This window comes from Tupaia chinensis, unplaced genomic scaffold, assembly GCF_000334495.1.
Source record: "Tupaia chinensis unplaced genomic scaffold, TupChi_1.0 Scaffold000093_1, whole genome shotgun sequence".
NCBI lineage: Eukaryota > Metazoa > Chordata > Mammalia > Scandentia > Tupaiidae > Tupaia > Tupaia belangeri.
The window spans coordinates 12,180,240-12,198,225 of NW_006159555.1; the positions used below are offsets into that span (position 1 = coordinate 12,180,240).

Consider the following 17,986-nt stretch of genomic DNA (forward strand, 5'->3'; position numbering starts at 1 on the left):
GGTTGGGGCCCCGGCCATGGCTGGGGAACGGCCCCCACTGCGGGGCCCTGGGCCGGGGCCGGGAGAGGCGCCGGGGGAGGGGCTCCCGGGACCAGGGGGCGCGGGTGGAGGCCCGGGCAGGGGCCGGCCCTCCTCCTACCGGGCTCTCCGCAGCGCTGTGTCCAGCCTGGCGCGTGTGGACGATTTCCACTGCGCGGAGAAGATCGGAGCCGGCTTCTTCTCGGAGGTCTACAAGGTAGGACCAGCAGAGACGATAGAGGGGCGGGGCCGACCTTTCAATGGGAGGCTGGAATTAGGGGTCCCAGAGCTAGGGGAAGAAGGCCCAGAATCGGGCAACCTGCCCGACTTGCCGGCCCCTGCCACCCTCAGGTTCGGCATCGACAGTCAGGGCAAGTCATGGTGCTGAAGATGAACAAGCTCCCAAGTAACCGGGGCAACACACTACGGGAGGTGCAGCTGATGAACAGGCTCCGGCACCCTAACATCCTAAGGTCAGTCGCTTGCTGGCCATCTTCCTGGGCGGGAGGGAAAGGGAGAGATCCCGCGGGAAAAGTGGGATCTAAAGAGGGCCCGGGATTCTTACAGCCTGTTCTCCTGTCTTCCCCATCCTCTTCCAGGTTCATGGGGGTCTGTGTACACCAGGGGCAGCTGCACGCTCTTACAGAGGTGAGGACAGGTCAGGAAAGGGGAGCAGGGAAAGGGAGTCACTGGGCCTGGTGGTTCTACAGAGGAATAGGGAGAGGCATCAAGACCTTTCTCCCAGGGGAGAGACTTCCCTGAACTTCCATTTAGGCAAACCACCTACAGGAGGCCCTAGCTGGTCTCATTCCCTGACCTCCAAAACAGCATTAATAGAACTTTCTACAGTGATGGAAATGTTTTATATTTGTGCTGTCCAATACAGTAGCCACCAGCCACATGTGGCTAGACTGGAGCATGGAATGTGACTGATGTGAGGAACTGAATGTTCAATTATGTTTAAATTTAATAATTTAAGGAGTTGTACTAGCGGCTATCATATAGGACTTGGTAGCCCTACAGACTCACCCTTCTCACCTTTGTGATCCTCCTGAGCATTCCTTGGCTTACTAGTGCAAGACCTAGAATACGGACTGAAGCTTTGACATTCATTCCTTCTTCTCACTCTGTGCCCCAGTATATGAATGGGGGGACTCTGGAACAGCTGCTCAGCTCCCCTGAACCCCTATCCTGGCCAGTCAGGCTCCGTCTGGCTCTGGACATTGCCCGTGGCCTGCGGTACCTGCACGCCAAAGGTGTATTCCACCGAGACCTTACATCCAAGGTAGGCCAGGGGGGAGGAGTCATGAAAGGGGGTTTGAGAATAGTAGTTGTAATGGCCCATAGTGGTTGGAATGTGGATAATAGATACATTAAGATGTTGGATTGGCAAGGCATTGGAAAATGTTGGACTGGGGTGAGGGGAGTACTCTGAAGGACTGAGTATCACAGTGTTTGCAGTTTGGGGTGATGGTACAGTATTGGGGTACTTCAGAGAAATGAGAGATCAGAGAAATTGGGGTTATGCTGGACTGACAGGAGTTTGGGATATATATTGGGAGACCAGAGAGAAGGTAACAGGTGTTTGGGATGCTATATGTGTGTGTGTCAGAACTGTCTGATCCGACGGGAAGACCGAGGCTTCACAGCTGTCGTGGGTGACTTTGGACTGGCTGAAAAGATTCCTGTGTATAGGTGAGGTGAATGCCCCTGTTGTTGCCACACCTCCCAGAAAACCCCTAAATGAAGCTTCCAGGACATTTCCCTTGGGGAGGGGAGGGGTTTCACTTCACCCTTTTGTCCAGGGAGGATGCCTGAGTGGCATGTTTCTGACCACCTTATTCCTGCTACTGCAGGGAAGGGGCAAGGAAGGAGCCATTGGCTGTGGTGGGTTCTCCATACTGGATGGCCCCAGAGGTGTTGCGGGGTGAGCTATATGACGAGAAGGTGAGTCATGACTTTTCAGATCCCCAGAGTCTTCTAGACACCCTTGAGGTACTTCCATAAGGCCTCATTCCAACAATAAACCTAATATTCAGGATGCCATTCCCTCCCACCCCCCACCACCCCCCGTGTCCCTCTTGCCCCTCACAGGTAGCTTTCAAACACAGGAAAACTACCCAGATTCCCTCTTCCCCCAAATCTGACAAAATTCTCAAATGAAAACTGTCAATTCATCCCCTGGGCATTGTTATGTCTTTATCTTCTCCCCCAGGCCGATGTCTTTGCCTTTGGGATTGTCCTCTGCGAGCTCATCGCCCGAGTACCTGCAGACCCTGACTACCTACCCCGCACAGAGGTGAATGTCTCTAGGTTTGATAAGGAGGGATAACTCCACACTGGGGAACCAAGAGGTTCTCTGGAGGTTGAGGCCCTGATTGGGGACAGGAGAACTTGAGGAAGAATGATTTGGAGGCCCCTTCTCTCTGTCCCCACAGGACTTTGGCCTGGATGTACCTGCTTTCCGAACCCTGGTTGGGGATGACTGCCCCCTGCCTTTCCTGCTCCTGGCTATCCACTGCTGCAGCGTAAGAGCCTCACACTCCCTGCCCACCCCCTCCATGAGCTGGCATGGCTGCCCAGGTGCCAACTGAGGGGAGGAACTCAAGAGCCTTGTTTCAGAACACTGAGTGAAGCTGTCCCTGTCTCTACCCATTAGATGGAACCTAGCACCCGTGCCCCCTTCACTGAAATCACCCAGCACCTGGAATGGATCCTGGAACAGCTGCCTGAGCCAGTCTCCCTCACCAGGACTTCCCTAATACACAGTCAAGGTAAGAGAGCATGACCTGATTCTACTGAAGTCCTTTAGCCTCTCTCTTCCTCAGAACTCAGATAATTATCCAAGTGAGACTGTGTGTTTATTAGTTGAGAAGGGTAGGGTGGGTGGAAGGACCTCTCAGAGAAGATAGTTGTCTAATTGTAGAGGTGGAAGGAAAGAGGAGGTAAAAGGGGGCTGGAGTTGACATTCCCCCTCTCCATAGCACCCTATGAGACTCCCTCTCCTAACCTCTAGTTCCACCAGCCTCCTGAGAGGAGTGAGCCCTCAGGGAGCTAGGATCACATGCTGAAAACAGTGATCACAGACTTCTCTGTCTACAGGGTCTGTTCCAAGAGGGGGTCCCTCGGCCACGCTTCCCCGGCCGGACCCTCGGCTCTCCCGAAGCCGGTCAGACCTTTTCCTGCCGCCATCACCAGAATCGCCCCCTAACTGGGGGGACAATCTGACTCGAGTCAACCCCTTCTCTCTACGGGAAGACCTCAGGGGTGGCAAGATCAAGCTCCTGGACACACCCAACAAGCCAGTCGCCCCCCTGCCCCTTGTACCACCATCACCGCTGCCCTCCACCCAGCTGCCCCTGGTGACCACTCCAGAGACTCTGGTCCAGCCCGGGACACCTGCCCGCCGTTGCCGTTCGCTCCCCTCATCCCCTGAGCTCCCCCGACGTATGGAGACAGCGCTTCCAGGCCCTGGCCCTCCCCCCGTGGGCCCTTCGGCTGAAGAGAGGATGGAGTGTGAAGGCAGCAGCCCTGAGCCAGAACCCCCAGGACCAGCTCCCCAGCGGCCCCTGGACATGGCCACAGACAACTTCATCAGCACCTGTTCCTCAGCCTCCCAACCCTGGTCTCCTAGGCCAGGACCTCCCCTCAACAACAACCCCCCAGCTGTGGTGGTGAACTCCCCACAGAGCTGGACTGGGGAACCCTGGACCCGGGCCCAGCACAGTCTGCCCCGGGCAGCAGCCCTAGAGCGGACAGAACCTTCACCGCCTCCTTCGGTCCCCAGGGAGCCTGATGAGGGGCTACCTTGCCCCGGCTGCTGCCTCAGCCCCTTCAGCTTTGGCTTTCTGTCCATGTGCCCCCGCCCAACACCAGCTGTTGCCCGCTACCGCAACCTGAACTGTGAGGCGGGCAGTCTCCTCTGCCATCGAGGGCACCACGCTAAGCCACCCACACCCAGCCTGCAGCTGCCTGGGGCACGCTCTTAGCAATGGGACCTGTGGCCTCAGGCCTCCAACTTTGGCCTCCAGGACATCCTGTGAGGACAGTGTACACTTGCTGGACAGTGCCAGCCCCAGAGGGCTGACTGGCTCTTCTCCCCATATAGGGGAACCTCAGCATGGACTCGAGGGACAGAGCACTTCCCATCCCACCCCTGGGCTGCTGCTTCTGTGGGGATCACTGAACTAGACACAGTGTTGCTGACACACGAGACTAACACGTGCAAATTATTTAAAAATATTTCAATAAAACTGCCTGGCTGGCTCCGGGCTGCCCCTATCCAATCAGGCCATGCGCCCTCTTCCCACCCATTCCCCAGTTCTACAGGAGGTTCTTGGGGAAGGCCCTTCTAGAGGCTTCTTCACTCTATTCCATGGAACTGTCCAATTTCTGGGACCATGTTTCAAGCAGGCAGCAAGCTGGCTAGAAGTGTTAGGCATGGATCAGTCCCTGATTGGGCACTGCCCAGAGTGAGGGAGTACCACAGAGAGATGACCTAGGACCTGCAGGTCACAGGTTAGGGATGAGGGGCACAGGCACTCGTTGGCATGAGTATCTGGAAGAGAAACATCAGTGAGCTCAACAGTTAGACAGTCACTAAACCATCAGCCAGCTCTCCCCAGCTCCCTGGACAGCCACAGCACCAGCCACCAATCCTAGGCCTCCCCTGCCCAATTTGCCCTTATATAAGCATACCAAGCACTGCAGGCTGTGGACCTGTCCCCCCCCCCCCAACAAGTCTTCCCTTTGATATCTGAGCCCCCTGCTCAGAGTTCCTCTGCCCCTGGACTTCCTGAGAGGATAGAGTGTGAGGGCTGCAGCCCTGAGCCAGAACCCCCAGGACCAGCTCCCCAGTGGTCCCTGGATGTGGCCACAGACAGCTTCACCAGCACTTGTCCTTTGGGCTCAGTACCCAGGTCTCCCCTCAACAACAACCCCTCAGCTGTGGTGGTGAACTCCCCACAAGGCTAGGCTGGGGAGCCCTGGAACCCAACACAGCCTACCTGGGGCAGCAGCCCTAGAGCAGACAGAATCCCCAGTCCTCAGCCCCATTCCTCATGCTCACCCAGCTCAGTGCACAGGATGGTCTGGGTCTGGGAATCTGAAAGCTGTCATCTCACAGATGCAGGGAAGAGGGGTTCTACATGCTTCTTGCCATGTTGTCCAACATTTTTGAAACTTGAGATATTTCAAACTTTGACTATAAAACCAAGAGCAGTGTAGAACTGTAATATGCTCTGGACCCTTCCTAGCCCATCCTCCTTGCTCTCCCCTTGCCCTGCATAAAGCTCAACCCAAGTCCTAACTTGTCCTGCCTGCCTAAGGCCACATTGGGTATCATTGAGGGACAGATGTATGGACTCTAACCAGAAGAGGCTTTCGGTACTAGGGGAGGGGAAAATCACCTGGAAACTTAAAGATGAAAACTCCAGCTATGGAATACAAGGAGGTGGCCACCCTGTTTTACAGTCCCTAGGATTGATCCTCAAAGTTACCTCATGCTCCTCTGCTCACTTCCTTGGGCCAGATGGCCCTGGTTGGAAAAATACAATCTCAGTTTGGGTATCCTTGACAAGAAGTTAGGATGCCAGTGTTCATCGGCTGTGAAGTCCTAGCTAAGTCCCCAAATTCTACTTCTGGAAGATGATATAGGTCCCTAAAAAGCATGTGCCAGACAGGGACTTTTAGTTACCGGGGACACAATAGAGAATAAGACTGTCCTACAGAGTTATTAATTGAATAGAGGAAACAAATAGGCAATTGCAATATTGATTTATGGAAGCATTATGTGTCTGTGAGGGCTTTATGGAGTTGAAGATACCCAAAAAGTTCTAACAAACTTACCAAAAGTTCCATATACGATCATACTGCTGCTCGTTCTTATAATAGTAGAAAGCAATCCAATATGCATCCTCTGACCCATCATGTGACAACACCTGATCTAAGTTGGTGGAGTAAGTCTGAGGGGACAAAGAGACCAGAGGTCTGTGGAGAGTAATGAGAAATATGGAAGAAAACAAACATCCTAAGGAGGCCTATGAGCCTTGGCAAGAGGGCTGTGCCCATCTTTGGTACAAGACAGTTTGTTGGTGACTTGTCTGCATCCTCCAAGTGCCACCCTGCAGATGCAGGCTCACCATTCAGTTCACCTCCCAACTGAGAATTTCTGCCAGCCTTTGGAGGCAGAGTTCTGCTCCCAATGAACTAATCTGTACAATCTGGCCTAGTCCTAGATACAGGACCTCTCTGTCGAGAAGCCACGGGAGTCAAAGAACCTGTTTCACAGCCCAAAGAGCTGACCAGCAAGCTGAGAGGAGACAGATCAAAGCAAAGAAACTTCGAAAGTCTCAGCTCCTGTGCCAACTCTAATCAGTTAACCTCTTGAAGCACTGAGCTGAGAAGATGCCGAGACTGTTTCTGAGCTCAGTTGTGGTCAAGTATCGTGATCAATTATCAATATTTGTCATGGAAAAAGGAATGCAGGCTATGTGTGCACTACCATTCCTGACTTGATGACATACATCTCTTTACCTAATCGCACCCACTAGTCTGAGAAAGAGAGTATGCTTACTGAATGAGAAGAGTGAGTTTTCTTGAATGTGGCCAGGTCGGAGGATAGAGATTTACAATAGTTTCGGCTCTCCTCCCAACTTCTTCGAGTAAGTGAGATGTGAAAGCAGCTTTTCTCATTTGGTATCCATCCCACCGGACAGCAGGTGTCTGAAAAGCAGAAAGAATGTGACAGCAGCAACGCTTGGGATGGAAGCGACTACTCAGCAATCTGGTTACTAACAAGATTCCCCTGCATCTAACCTAAGCTCCTTCACGGAGTTCTAGTCCTTAATGTTTGCAATCTGTTTTTGTTGTTGTTCACCTCTGCAAATGCCATACCTGTGTACACTTAGTAAAAGGCTTTAAAACTTAACATTACTTTTTAACAATCGGGGGAGCGTATTTTAACAGGGTTAGTATTACTATCTTCAATATCGGAACAATTACAGTCTGCCCTGACATTTTCAATTTTCTCACCAGGTCCCTGATAACCGTTTGATAGGCCTTTAATTCTTCTCCTTCACTCCCTAAACTATTCCCCACTTAGGGAACCAGCAGATAGCATAATGGTTACATCACTGGACTCCCACATGACCAACCACAGTTCAAGTCCCAAACCTAGTGGCTTTCAAACTCATGCCAAGTTTGTGTGTGTGTGTGTGTGCTCAAAATCCTGCAAGGAGAATGGAGAAGGGATTATGGGCATGGCCATTCCACCAGGGGATGATTTCTTGCTTTCTGTCTATCTCTCTCTGTCTCTTTAGCAAGCATATGTGCCCTATAGCAAAAATCTTCCTTAAAGAAAACCCCCACTGTACACCCAAGACTTCCCACACTCCTCCAGCCACCAGCCACCTCTCCTTATCCTGCTACTCTTCCACAAGCAGATCACCTTGCTTCTTATTTTGCCCAAACCATGAATACTGTTCATTTCCTTCGTCTCCACCTCATGATTCTGTCTTTTCTCTGTTCTTCCTTTCCTGAATATCCATAAAAAGTAAACATCTCTTTCTTTCACTTCCCTCACTCCAATCTGTGCTAACCCCAGCTCACCTCCTTTCATTGCTTTATTCCATCATTCCTGTTCTTCCAACTCTATCTCTTCTATTTCCTCATGTTCCCACCCAGCTTCCCATCACAATCTACTATCCCATGGCAACTTAAAGGAATTTTTAAAAACTCAGAGGAGCCAGCAAGTGGTGTGATGGTTAAGGTGCTAGACTCCTGGGTACCAGCAGTTAGCATAATGGTTATGTCGCTGGACTCCCACATAGTCGACTGCGGTTCGCATCCGGGACCCGGTGGCTTAGAACTCACGCCGGGTGCGTGTGCGTGCGTGCCCAAGATCCCGAGAGGAGAATGGAGGAGAAGGGATTGCGGCGTGACCATCCCCCTTGGGCATTATTTCTCGCTTTCTGTCTCTATGTCTCTGTCTGTCTGGCAAGCGTACACACCCTATAGCGAAAACCTCTCAAAAAAAAGGTGCTAGACTCCTACATACATGACCACAGTTTGTGTCCTGGACCTGGTGGCTTGCTTTCTCCACCCTGTTTTACAGTCCCTAGGATTGATCCTCAAAGTTACCTCATGCTCCTCTGCTCACTTCCTTGGGCCAGATGGCCCTGGTTGGAAAAATACAATCTCAGTTTGGGTATCCTTGACAAGAAGTTAGGATGCCAGTGTTCATCGGCTGTGAAGTCCTAGCTAAGTCCCCAAATTCTACTTCTGGAAGATGATATAGGTCCCTAAAAAGCATGTGCCAGACAGGGACTTTTAGTTACCGGGGACACAATAGAGAATAAGACTGTCCTACAGAGTTATTAATTGAATAGAGGAAACAAATAGGCAATTGCAATATTGATTTATGGAAGCATTATGTGTCTGTGAGGGCTTTATGGAGTTGAAGATACCCAAAAAGTTCTAACAAACTTACCAAAAGTTCCATATACGATCATACTGCTGCTCGTTCTTATAATAGTAGAAAGCAATCCAATATGCATCCTCTGACCCATCATGTGACAACACCTGATCTAAGTTGGTGGAGTAAGTCTGAGGGGACAAAGAGACCAGAGGTCTGTGGAGAGTAATGAGAAATATGGAAGAAAACAAACATCCTAAGGAGGCCTATGAGCCTTGGCAAGAGGGCTGTGCCCATCTTTGGTACAAGACAGTTTGTTGGTGACTTGTCTGCATCCTCCAAGTGCCACCCTGCAGATGCAGGCTCACCATTCAGTTCACCTCCCAACTGAGAATTTCTGCCAGCCTTTGGAGGCAGAGTTCTGCTCCCAATGAACTAATCTGTACAATCTGGCCTAGTCCTAGATACAGGACCTCTCTGTCGAGAAGCCACGGGAGTCAAAGAACCTGTTTCACAGCCCAAAGAGCTGACCAGCAAGCTGAGAGGAGACAGATCAAAGCAAAGAAACTTCGAAAGTCTCAGCTCCTGTGCCAACTCTAATCAGTTAACCTCTTGAAGCACTGAGCTGAGAAGATGCCGAGACTGTTTCTGAGCTCAGTTGTGGTCAAGTATCGTGATCAATTATCAATATTTGTCATGGAAAAAGGAATGCAGGCTATGTGTGCACTACCATTCCTGACTTGATGACATACATCTCTTTACCTAATCGCACCCACTAGTCTGAGAAAGAGAGTATGCTTACTGAATGAGAAGAGTGAGTTTTCTTGAATGTGGCCAGGTCGGAGGATAGAGATTTACAATAGTTTCGGCTCTCCTCCCAACTTCTTCGAGTAAGTGAGATGTGAAAGCAGCTTTTCTCATTTGGTATCCATCCCACCGGACAGCAGGTGTCTGAAAAGCAGAAAGAATGTGACAGCAGCAACGCTTGGGATGGAAGCGACTACTCAGCAATCTGGTTACTAACAAGATTCCCCTGCATCTAACCTAAGCTCCTTCACGGAGTTCTAGTCCTTAATGTTTGCAATCTGTTTTTGTTGTTGTTCACCTCTGCAAATGCCATACCTGTGTACACTTAGTAAAAGGCTTTAAAACTTAACATTACTTTTTAACAATCGGGGGAGCGTATTTTAACAGGGTTAGTATTACTATCTTCAATATCGGAACAATTACAGTCTGCCCTGACATTTTCAATTTTCTCACCAGGTCCCTGATAACCGTTTGATAGGCCTTTAATTCTTCTCCTTCACTCCCTAAACTATTCCCCACTTAGGGAACCAGCAGATAGCATAATGGTTACATCACTGGACTCCCACATGACCAACCACAGTTCAAGTCCCAAACCTAGTGGCTTTCAAACTCATGCCAAGTTTGTGTGTGTGTGTGTGTGCTCAAAATCCTGCAAGGAGAATGGAGAAGGGATTATGGGCATGGCCATTCCACCAGGGGATGATTTCTTGCTTTCTGTCTATCTCTCTCTGTCTCTTTAGCAAGCATATGTGCCCTATAGCAAAAATCTTCCTTAAAGAAAACCCCCACTGTACACCCAAGACTTCCCACACTCCTCCAGCCACCAGCCACCTCTCCTTATCCTGCTACTCTTCCACAAGCAGATCACCTTGCTTCTTATTTTGCCCAAACCATGAATACTGTTCATTTCCTTCGTCTCCACCTCATGATTCTGTCTTTTCTCTGTTCTTCCTTTCCTGAATATCCATAAAAAGTAAACATCTCTTTCTTTCACTTCCCTCACTCCAATCTGTGCTAACCCCAGCTCACCTCCTTTCATTGCTTTATTCCATCATTCCTGTTCTTCCAACTCTATCTCTTCTATTTCCTCATGTTCCCACCCAGCTTCCCATCACAATCTACTATCCCATGGCAACTTAAAGGAATTTTTAAAAACTCAGAGGAGCCAGCAAGTGGTGTGATGGTTAAGGTGCTAGACTCCTGGGTACCAGCAGTTAGCATAATGGTTATGTCGCTGGACTCCCACATAGTCGACTGCGGTTCGCATCCGGGACCCGGTGGCTTAGAACTCACGCCGGGTGCGTGTGCGTGCGTGCCCAAGATCCCGAGAGGAGAATGGAGGAGAAGGGATTGCGGCGTGACCATCCCCCTTGGGCATTATTTCTCGCTTTCTGTCTCTATGTCTCTGTCTGTCTGGCAAGCGTACACACCCTATAGCGAAAACCTCTCAAAAAAAAGGTGCTAGACTCCTACATACATGACCACAGTTTGTGTCCTGGACCTGGTGGCTTGCTTTCTCAGTTTCTCTCTCTCTCTCTTTCTCCTCTGTGTGTGTGTGTGTGTGTGTGTCTCTGATAAGCGTGCATGTCCTATAGCAAAAATATAAAAATAATAATAATAAATGGAATAGTTTCTTTAAGTCAATGTGGCCAAACTGAAGACTGTGAGGGGTCTACTGAAAGGTTGGAAGGAGCTTTGGAAGCCATGTTAAGAACTTTTTAAAAGTTTTTCTTTCTTTCTTTATTATTATTTTATTTATTTATTTATTTATTTTGCTATAAAGCATGTGCACTTGCCAGAGACAGAGAAATAGAGAGAGAAGAAAATGAGAAATCACCCCCGAAAGGGGATAGTCATACCACAATCTTTCTTCTCCATTCTCATCTTGGGATTTTGGGCACACATCTCACTCACACATGCCTAGTCTGGGACTCAGATGTTAACCATGTGGGATTCAGATGCCTTAATCTTTGTGCCACCTGCTAGCCCAAGGACTTCATTTATTTTTAAAATATTTATTTATTTATTCATTTTAATTTGATGTGAGAGGGAGAGAGAGGGAAAGTGAGAAAGCAAGTCACCAAATCCAGGACTCAAACTGCAGTCGGTCATTTGGGAGTCCAGTGCCCTTAACCACCATGTCACCTGCCGGCCCCAGAACTTCATAGTTCTGTATTGTGAGGAAGAGAAAGCCAATGTCAGCTTTTACTACATTGTTCACTAACTATCTCTGGGCACAGTGTTGGAACATATAATATGTGTTCTTTTACTATAATATATATAATTATAATATGTATTTTACAATTTTATGTTGTTAATTAACAAGAATGACATGCCCCGAACTGAGATGACATGATCAGATTTAAAAAAAAAAAAATGTTTTTTAGAGGTTTTTGCTATAGGGTGCATGTGCTTGCCAGAAAGACAGAGAGAGACAGAGAGACAGAAAGTGAGAAATCACCCCCCAAGGGGGATAGCCACACTGCAATCCCTTCTCCTCCATTCTCCTCTCAGGATCTTGGGCACACATTCACTCATGCCCGACATGAGTTTAAGCCACCATGTCTGGGACTTGAACTGCAGTCAACTACATGGGAGTCCAACAACATAGCCATTACGCCAACTGCTGGCCCCCAGATTTTGTTTTTAAAGGATTAACCTGGCTCCAATATGAAGAATAAATTGGTAGGAAGAGCAGTGGATTAGGAAAAACATTCAGACAGCTGTTGCAGTTATCCTTGCAAAAGGTAGGGATGGACAAAAGCACAAATGGATGTATAGATGTGCTGATAAAAAACGGAGAGAGGGAACCAGCAGTTAGCGTAATGGCTATGTCGCTGGACTCCCACGTAGTCGACCGTGGTTCGCATCCCGGACCTGGTGGCTTAAAACTCACTCCGGGCGCGTGTGTGTGCGTGCCCAAGATCCCGAGAGGAGAATGGAGGAGAAGGGATTGCAGTGTGACCATCCCCCCTGGGGGGTGATTTCTCGCTTTCTGTCTCTATGTCTCTCTCTGTCTGTCTGGCAAGCGCACGCGCCCTATAGCGAAAAAAATCTCTCCCAAAAAAAAGAAAAAGAAAAAAAAAGAAAACGGAGAGAACTCCTCTCTGACAGAGTAGGAGACAGGGCACCTGCAGAAAGTGAGGGAGAAGGTAATGGGGAAAGGAGGTATGGAGTGTCAGCCAACCCCTGCAGAGGTTGCCAGGCAGTGCTTAGAGACTAGAGTTGCAGTGGCACCAAGCAGAGCAGCGGTGCAATTTGTCACACCTTGGTACGGCCTGAGCAAAGTGGTCAGCTAGCCTCAGCGAGAGTTGAGATTTTGCCAGTCAGGTGCACCAGAAGGATCATGAAACAAAGCGTGAGTGAAGTGAGGAACCCTGGAACCCCAGGTAGGTAGGGAGAGAAGGGAGGACAGGGGACAGCTAATGGAAAGGGAAGAAATGGGAGTCAGCAGGTCAGAGACCTCAGTGAGATCAAAGAAGACGTGTGGGACAGGCCTGCAGTGCAGGCAGGCAGTTATGATCAGGGTGGAGGTCTGACAGTGTCCTTTCAGCAGAGGAGCAGTTTGGGATGCTGAGGGCTAGGCTGCAGCTACAGGAATGAGTGGCAACACTGGAATGGAACGGAGGTCATAGAGGTTAAGAGAGTTAAGGAGGGATCAGCAGGTGGCATGGTGGTTAAGGTGTTGGACACTCCCACATGGTCGACCATGGTTCAAGTCCGTGACCTGGCGGCCTGCTTTCTTGCTTTCCCTCGTTCTCTGGTGTATCTCTGGTTAAACTAAAAATAAATGAGTGAATAAATAAAATTAATTTTTTTTTCTTAAAAAGAGGGTTAAGGAAACGAGGGCAGGGCTGTCTGCACATAATCTTGCCATTCTAAACTGGTGGAAGCATCCAGACACCCATGAGCTAGGCAATGCCTAGCCCCGACCACAGTCCATAAGACTCCAGTCCTCTCCAGCCTAGCACCCTGCCTAGCACCTCGCCAGCTATGGCACAGCTTTTCCCTTTTTTTGTTTCCCCTCCCCAATTTCTACCTACTGGCTAGGCTCCTGTCAAAATGGATGGACACCCATCCTCATTCTCTAAACCACAACCCCCACCAATCTCACTGTGGGTCCTGCAGGTGAGTGGAGGCCTCAGCTGCCTTACCCCGCCACCAGGCTGCATATCACGTCACATAACTTTTGGAGAAATGCTTAACCTTTGTAAGAATTAATTAAAGCTGTGGGCCCTGTCTTTAGAAAAATATGCAAATAGCCAACTTCACATCCAAATATCAAGGGCTCCCAGATCTTTGCCTCTAATGTCAAACGGGTGAAGTATAGTATGCCAAGTTACTTTGGACAACATGATTTGGAGTTCTGGCTGCCACCCGCCTCTCACCCACAGGTTCTGCCTTCGAGCTGGGTGAGTTCCCCTTAATCCAGTATGTAGTTTGATCCTTCCCAGTGACCAAGCCTGTGCAGCGCAAGTCAGCTACCTCTTAGATTCACTGCCTCTTTCCAAAAGAGTTCGCTGGCTCCTGAAAGACAGACAGGCCCCTGCTTTTGGTGTCTCTATATTTCAATCTATCCCTCAGAGCTGACCCCTCCACCTGTCCTCTCCCCAGAGCAGATACCTTCTGTGGAACACGTGAAGAAGGGCTTCAGTGTATCCTGCATGTTCCTCAGCCTCTGCTCCAAGGCTCTCTTCTGCACCTCTTCATTTTGCAAGGCCTCCTTTGTCTTCTCCCTGTCCAACTGGCAGGCCTGTAACTGCCCTGCAGCAGCCTGGTGATCCCCCCGTTCCACCTGTAGTGCTTCCTGACTCCGGGCCAGGTCTCTCCTGGACTCTTGCAGAGACTCTTCCTTCTGCCCCAGCTGAGTTATCTTCGTGTAGAGCTGCTGCCTCAGGCTGCTGTTAGTGGCTTCCAGAACCCTGTTCATCTGCTGAAGCTGCTGAGAGACCTGCAGATCTGTTTGGCCACAGAGAGTTGGAGGGCATCTTCTCCAGCCATGCCCTGGTGCCCTGAGATTGCAGCACCAGCCCTTTTTCTGCTGCTTGGAGCTTTTTGCCTAACAGGGTGAACTATAAGATCTGACTGCCTAGCACTTAAGTAGGTACTGGGTTAGGTAAGGACAATTAGGAAGACAAGATATTTTTTAAAAAGGTTTTTGCCACAGGGTGCATGTGCTATCTGGAGAGAGACAGAGACAAAGGGCAAGAGAGAAATCTCCCCACCCACCCAGGATGGCAATCCCTTCTCCATTCTGTTCTAAGGACTCTGGGCATGCACATGTGCGCCTGGTGTGATCTTCAAGCTGCAAGATCTGGAACCCAAACCACGGTCGTGCAGGAGTCCAGCACGGAAGAAAAGACACTTTAAAACAGAGCTGGCTGGAAACCAGACCCAAAGCTAGGGATGGTGGTGGTAGTGACTATGGTCTCTGCTGTCCTAAACCTGGAGAAGTATCTAGACACCCCATGAGCTTGACAGTGCCTAACTCTGATCACAGTCCACAAGCACTCCAGTCCTCTGGGACCTAGCACCCTGCCTAGAACCTCACTGGCTGTGGAACAGCTTTTTCTCTTTTTTGTGTCCCCCACCCCATCTCTACCTACTCCTACTGACTGGGCTCTACTGGGGAAGGCCAGGGAGGAAGTCATTTGGGATGAATGGGAATAGGGATAGCCATACTCACAGCGCACTCCCAGGCAGATGGCCGCCACCACTAACAGCAGGCAGGCGAAGAGCAGGCCCAACAGGAGGTACTGCAAAAAGGCTGCACAGCCTTAAGGGGACCCAGAGATAAGGGGCCGTCAGTCCCAGGAAAGAATGCATAGACTGGGGCCTGCTTATGTCTGGGTGGTTAAGGTGACTGGTTCCCATATGGCCGACTACAGCGTTAGAGTCCTCAACCTAGCGGCTTGAAAATCACGTTTGCTGGGTGAATGTGTGCGCGTGCCCAAAATCCAGAGAAGAGAATGGAGAACGGATTGCAGTGTGGCCATCTGCCACGGCGTTTCTCTTTCTCTCCCTCTCTCTCTCCAGAGAGTTCACCTGCCCTACAAACTAAAACAAGAAGAGTGTATAGACTGAAGGGAGGGGTGGTGAGGCAGGTGTCTTGGGAAAGCATCTCTAAGGGGAAGGCAGTGTAGCGTTCAGGGGGGCAGGAGGGTGGGTTTTGTCTGGTAGAGGGGTATTTTGCAGGTAAGAGGGAAGGGTGTTCTTTTTTAGAGGGCTGGGATTATTACTGATGAGGACTGAGGGGCATAGGAGGAGGAACTAAGTCTCGGGAAGGGGGGAATTGGGAAGTGAGGGGAGAGGGAACGCGATCTGGGGGGACACTTGAGAATGATCTGTCCCGGGATGGGGGTGCGGCCGGGCGGCTCACCCCGAGAAAGCATGCACTGCCCGGCCCAGCACTACCCCAGCCTAGACCCGCGCAGGCACGACTCCCTTTCCCCCGCCGCGACCACATTCCCCTACGACACCCCGGTCCCAGGGACCCGCACGGGACCCCGACAGCTGGTGGCGAGGGCTCGCGGGGGCGGGGAGGGACAATCCTCCTCACAGGGTAAAATCCGCCTGGCAGCCGGTGACGTCACGGAGTTCCAGGACGCTGTTGGCTGCTCCGACTTGAGCCCTGAGGAAGGGGAACGTCGGGTTCGAAGACGGGAAGCCCCGGGTGTGCCCCTTCTCCCCACTCTACCGCCGCCCCCGCCCCCCCAGCACGGCAAGCGAGACCCAGTCTGCCCTGTGTTGTCCTCTGCGACGACTCCAGGACGCCTTTACCACTCTCCGGAGCCTTGGGACTCTCAGCTGCCTTTTCTCCGGGGAACCCCTCATCTCCCTCCTTTATCGTTCTTTCAGGGGCCCCTTATCTGTGGCCCCAAACCTCCCGCCCCATTACTCCTATCCCTCTGCCATCGTCACTTTTCTTCCATGGCTCCCTGTTGCCCATTAGAACTCATCTCCCACTGGGCTGCCCTGCCCCCACCCCCACCCCAGCCCTTTCCCGGTTGGGATCTTCACCCGCCCCTGGGACCTCCATCCGCCCCTGGGACCTTTCTGCTTCCCCTAGCTCCCACTTATCCTGTTCTCACACATCTCTGTCCTGAGGACTGCCCTCCTCCTTTCCCCAAGGGTATCGTCCTCCCGAGAATTCTGTGGTTTCACCCGCCCAAGACACAGCCCTCCCCCAACGCATCCCCAGGATTCTCCATACCTGCTTTGTCCCCGAGTTCACAGGAAGCCGAGCTCAAGGGCCCCCCTGGGACTGGGGTCACTTGTACGTTCTCATAGGTGAGCTCCCCATCTTCATCAGCCTCTGGGTCTGGAGAGGAGAGGGAAAAGGCCAAGGTGGGAGCCCGGAATGGGGTCTGTGGGAGGAGGGAGTGAGCCTGAAGGAGGCTGGGGGTGCAGGACCAGGAGAGACTTGGGGCACACTTACCCTGGCCTAGCCGGCCGGAGACACTCTTCTTCAGGGGCACCTTGACGAACCGCAGGTCTGCATAGGTGATGGCATCGGCCATGGTTCTGAGTGCCACTGCCCCCACTTGTCCCCCCCTCCTTCATCCACCAGCCCCAAGCCCTGGTCACTCTCCTTTCTGACCCTGATCACTCTCAGACCTGTGTGCTCCCTCCGTGACCACGCAGCTTAGCACTTTGTCCTGTGACTTCCAGTCAGAAAAGAGGAAGATGTGAACAAGTGTCAGACAGATGGGTTCAGTGGAGCAGAAGGGCCCGGGACCCAGGCCAAGGGGCAGGGGAGGGGACACTGAGGTCCAGAGCATCAAGGGTAGGGGCTGGGCCTGTCCCTGTGTCCTGCATGTACTCCCCTTTCATGTGTCCTAGACCCAGTTTGGCAATGCTGGGCTCACAGGCTGTCCTGGTTACCCACCACCCTCCCTCCTGACACCCTGTCCACCGGCTGATCAGTGTGTAGTTGGAGCTCTTTTGTGCCCACTGATCCCAGACGATCCCAGCTCAAGGTGAGGCTCTGTCCTCCCCATCAGACTGGACATTGACCCCAGACGATCCCAGCTCAAGGTGAGGCTCTGTCCTCCCCATCAGACTGAGGACATTCCTAGCATAGAACCCTAGCTCCTTATTTCCTAAGGTTTCCCAAAACAGGGTCCCTGATTTAGTGGCTCCTCGTGTTCCCCATCAGCTTGGGGACTTCCAGGGTACACCCAGCTCACTTCCTGCTTGCCCCCACAGAACAGCTGAGTGAGAATCCTCACATAGGAGCCCTTCCTGGGAATGTAGCAGCTATTCTGGAAGATGCCTAGGCCTTGGGGCCAAATAGTTCTCCTCCACCAGATTCCCCTTTCACAGCCTTCTTCTGGTCCCTTCATTTTATTGGCCTGTTGATCACACCTGTGACCAGCCAGCCTTTTCATCTTCCCATCCTGCTCCTGCCAGCCTCCTGTTCCCCTGCGTCCTACATCTGAGCTGGATCCAGTAAGCAGAGCCCAGGGGGCAGAGGCTCTAGAATAGTCCTCAGCTTGGGACAAAGGTGAGGAACGGCCACACCTGGTGCATCCCATCTCATGCACCCTCGTGGGAGGCCAGTGAGCAGCTGAGCCAGGGAGTTAGCTGCCCAGGGATTAAGAGAGGCTGCCCATTCTTAGAGAAGAGACAAAGACGCAAAGCAGGACCAGATGCTGCATGCGTAGACGCTGGCCCAGCCACGGTTTTGACATTTTCTTAATTTGATTTTGGTTTTCCTCTTACTTTCCTAGTCAAGTTCTTCCTTTA

General features: G+C 51.2%; 2 protein-coding genes across 5 annotated transcripts; one reads left to right on the plus strand and one right to left on the minus strand.

Annotated features, from left to right (window-relative positions):
* The first annotated feature begins 15 nt into the window (after positions 1–15).
* Positions 16–4,299, plus strand: TESK1 (testis associated actin remodelling kinase 1). 2 transcript variants are annotated; one of them, XM_006143182.3, is made up of 10 exons: positions 16–235; positions 370–491; positions 618–666; positions 1,157–1,303; positions 1,631–1,713; positions 1,875–1,965; positions 2,234–2,317; positions 2,457–2,546; positions 2,678–2,792; positions 3,121–4,299. In XM_006143182.3, exons 1-10 carry the CDS (start codon positions 17–19, stop codon positions 4,005–4,007), a joined length of 1,887 nt encoding a protein of 628 aa, XP_006143244.1. In that variant the 5' UTR covers position 16; the 3' UTR covers positions 4,008–4,299. The 2 variants fall into 2 exon arrangements, with proteins under 2 accessions (XP_006143244.1, XP_027625636.1); XM_027769835.1 differs by lacking the exons at positions 16–235; positions 370–491; positions 618–666; positions 1,631–1,713 and having other exon boundaries at positions 1,164–1,303.
* CD72 (CD72 molecule) lies at positions 4,248–16,849 on the minus strand. 3 transcript variants are annotated; one of them, XM_006143180.3, is made up of 10 exons: positions 16,677–16,849; positions 16,452–16,559; positions 15,798–15,869; positions 14,925–15,014; positions 13,862–14,197; positions 13,724–13,765; positions 9,234–9,382; positions 8,507–8,622; positions 5,087–5,221; positions 4,248–4,576 (listed from the first exon to the last, which is right to left on the minus strand). In XM_006143180.3, the coding sequence occupies exons 1-9, from the start codon at positions 16,756–16,758 to the stop codon at positions 5,092–5,094; spliced, it is 1,125 nt and encodes a 374-aa protein (XP_006143242.1). In that variant the 5' UTR covers positions 16,759–16,849; the 3' UTR covers positions 4,248–4,576; positions 5,087–5,091. The 3 variants fall into 3 exon arrangements, with proteins under 3 accessions (XP_006143242.1, XP_006143243.1, XP_027625637.1); XM_006143181.3 differs by lacking the exon at positions 13,724–13,765; XM_027769836.1 differs by lacking the exons at positions 4,248–4,576; positions 5,087–5,221 and adding an exon at positions 8,150–8,318.
* Between the last annotated feature and the right edge of the window lie 1,137 nt (positions 16,850–17,986).

Coding starts and splice junctions, on each gene's coding strand:
- TESK1 (XM_006143182.3), top strand. CDS start 17: ATGGCTGGGGAACGGCCCCCACTGCGGGGCCCTGGGCCGGGGCCGGGA. Junction 236..369: donor TCTTCTCGGAGGTCTACAAG/GTAGGACCAGCA, acceptor TGCCACCCTCAG/GTTCGGCATCGACAGTCAGG. Junction 2,547..2,677: donor TGGCTATCCACTGCTGCAGC/GTAAGAGCCTCA, acceptor TCTACCCATTAG/ATGGAACCTAGCACCCGTGC.
- CD72 (XM_006143180.3), bottom strand. CDS start 16,758: ATGGCCGATGCCATCACCTATGCAGACCTGCGGTTCGTCAAGGTGCCC. Junction 16,560..16,676: donor CTCCGGCCGGCTAGGCCAGG/GTAAGTGTGCCC, acceptor TCTCCTCTCCAG/ACCCAGAGGCTGATGAAGAT. Junction 13,766..13,861: donor CTTCACGTGTTCCACAGAAG/GTATCTGCTCTG, acceptor TCTGTCTTTCAG/GAGCCAGCGAACTCTTTTGG.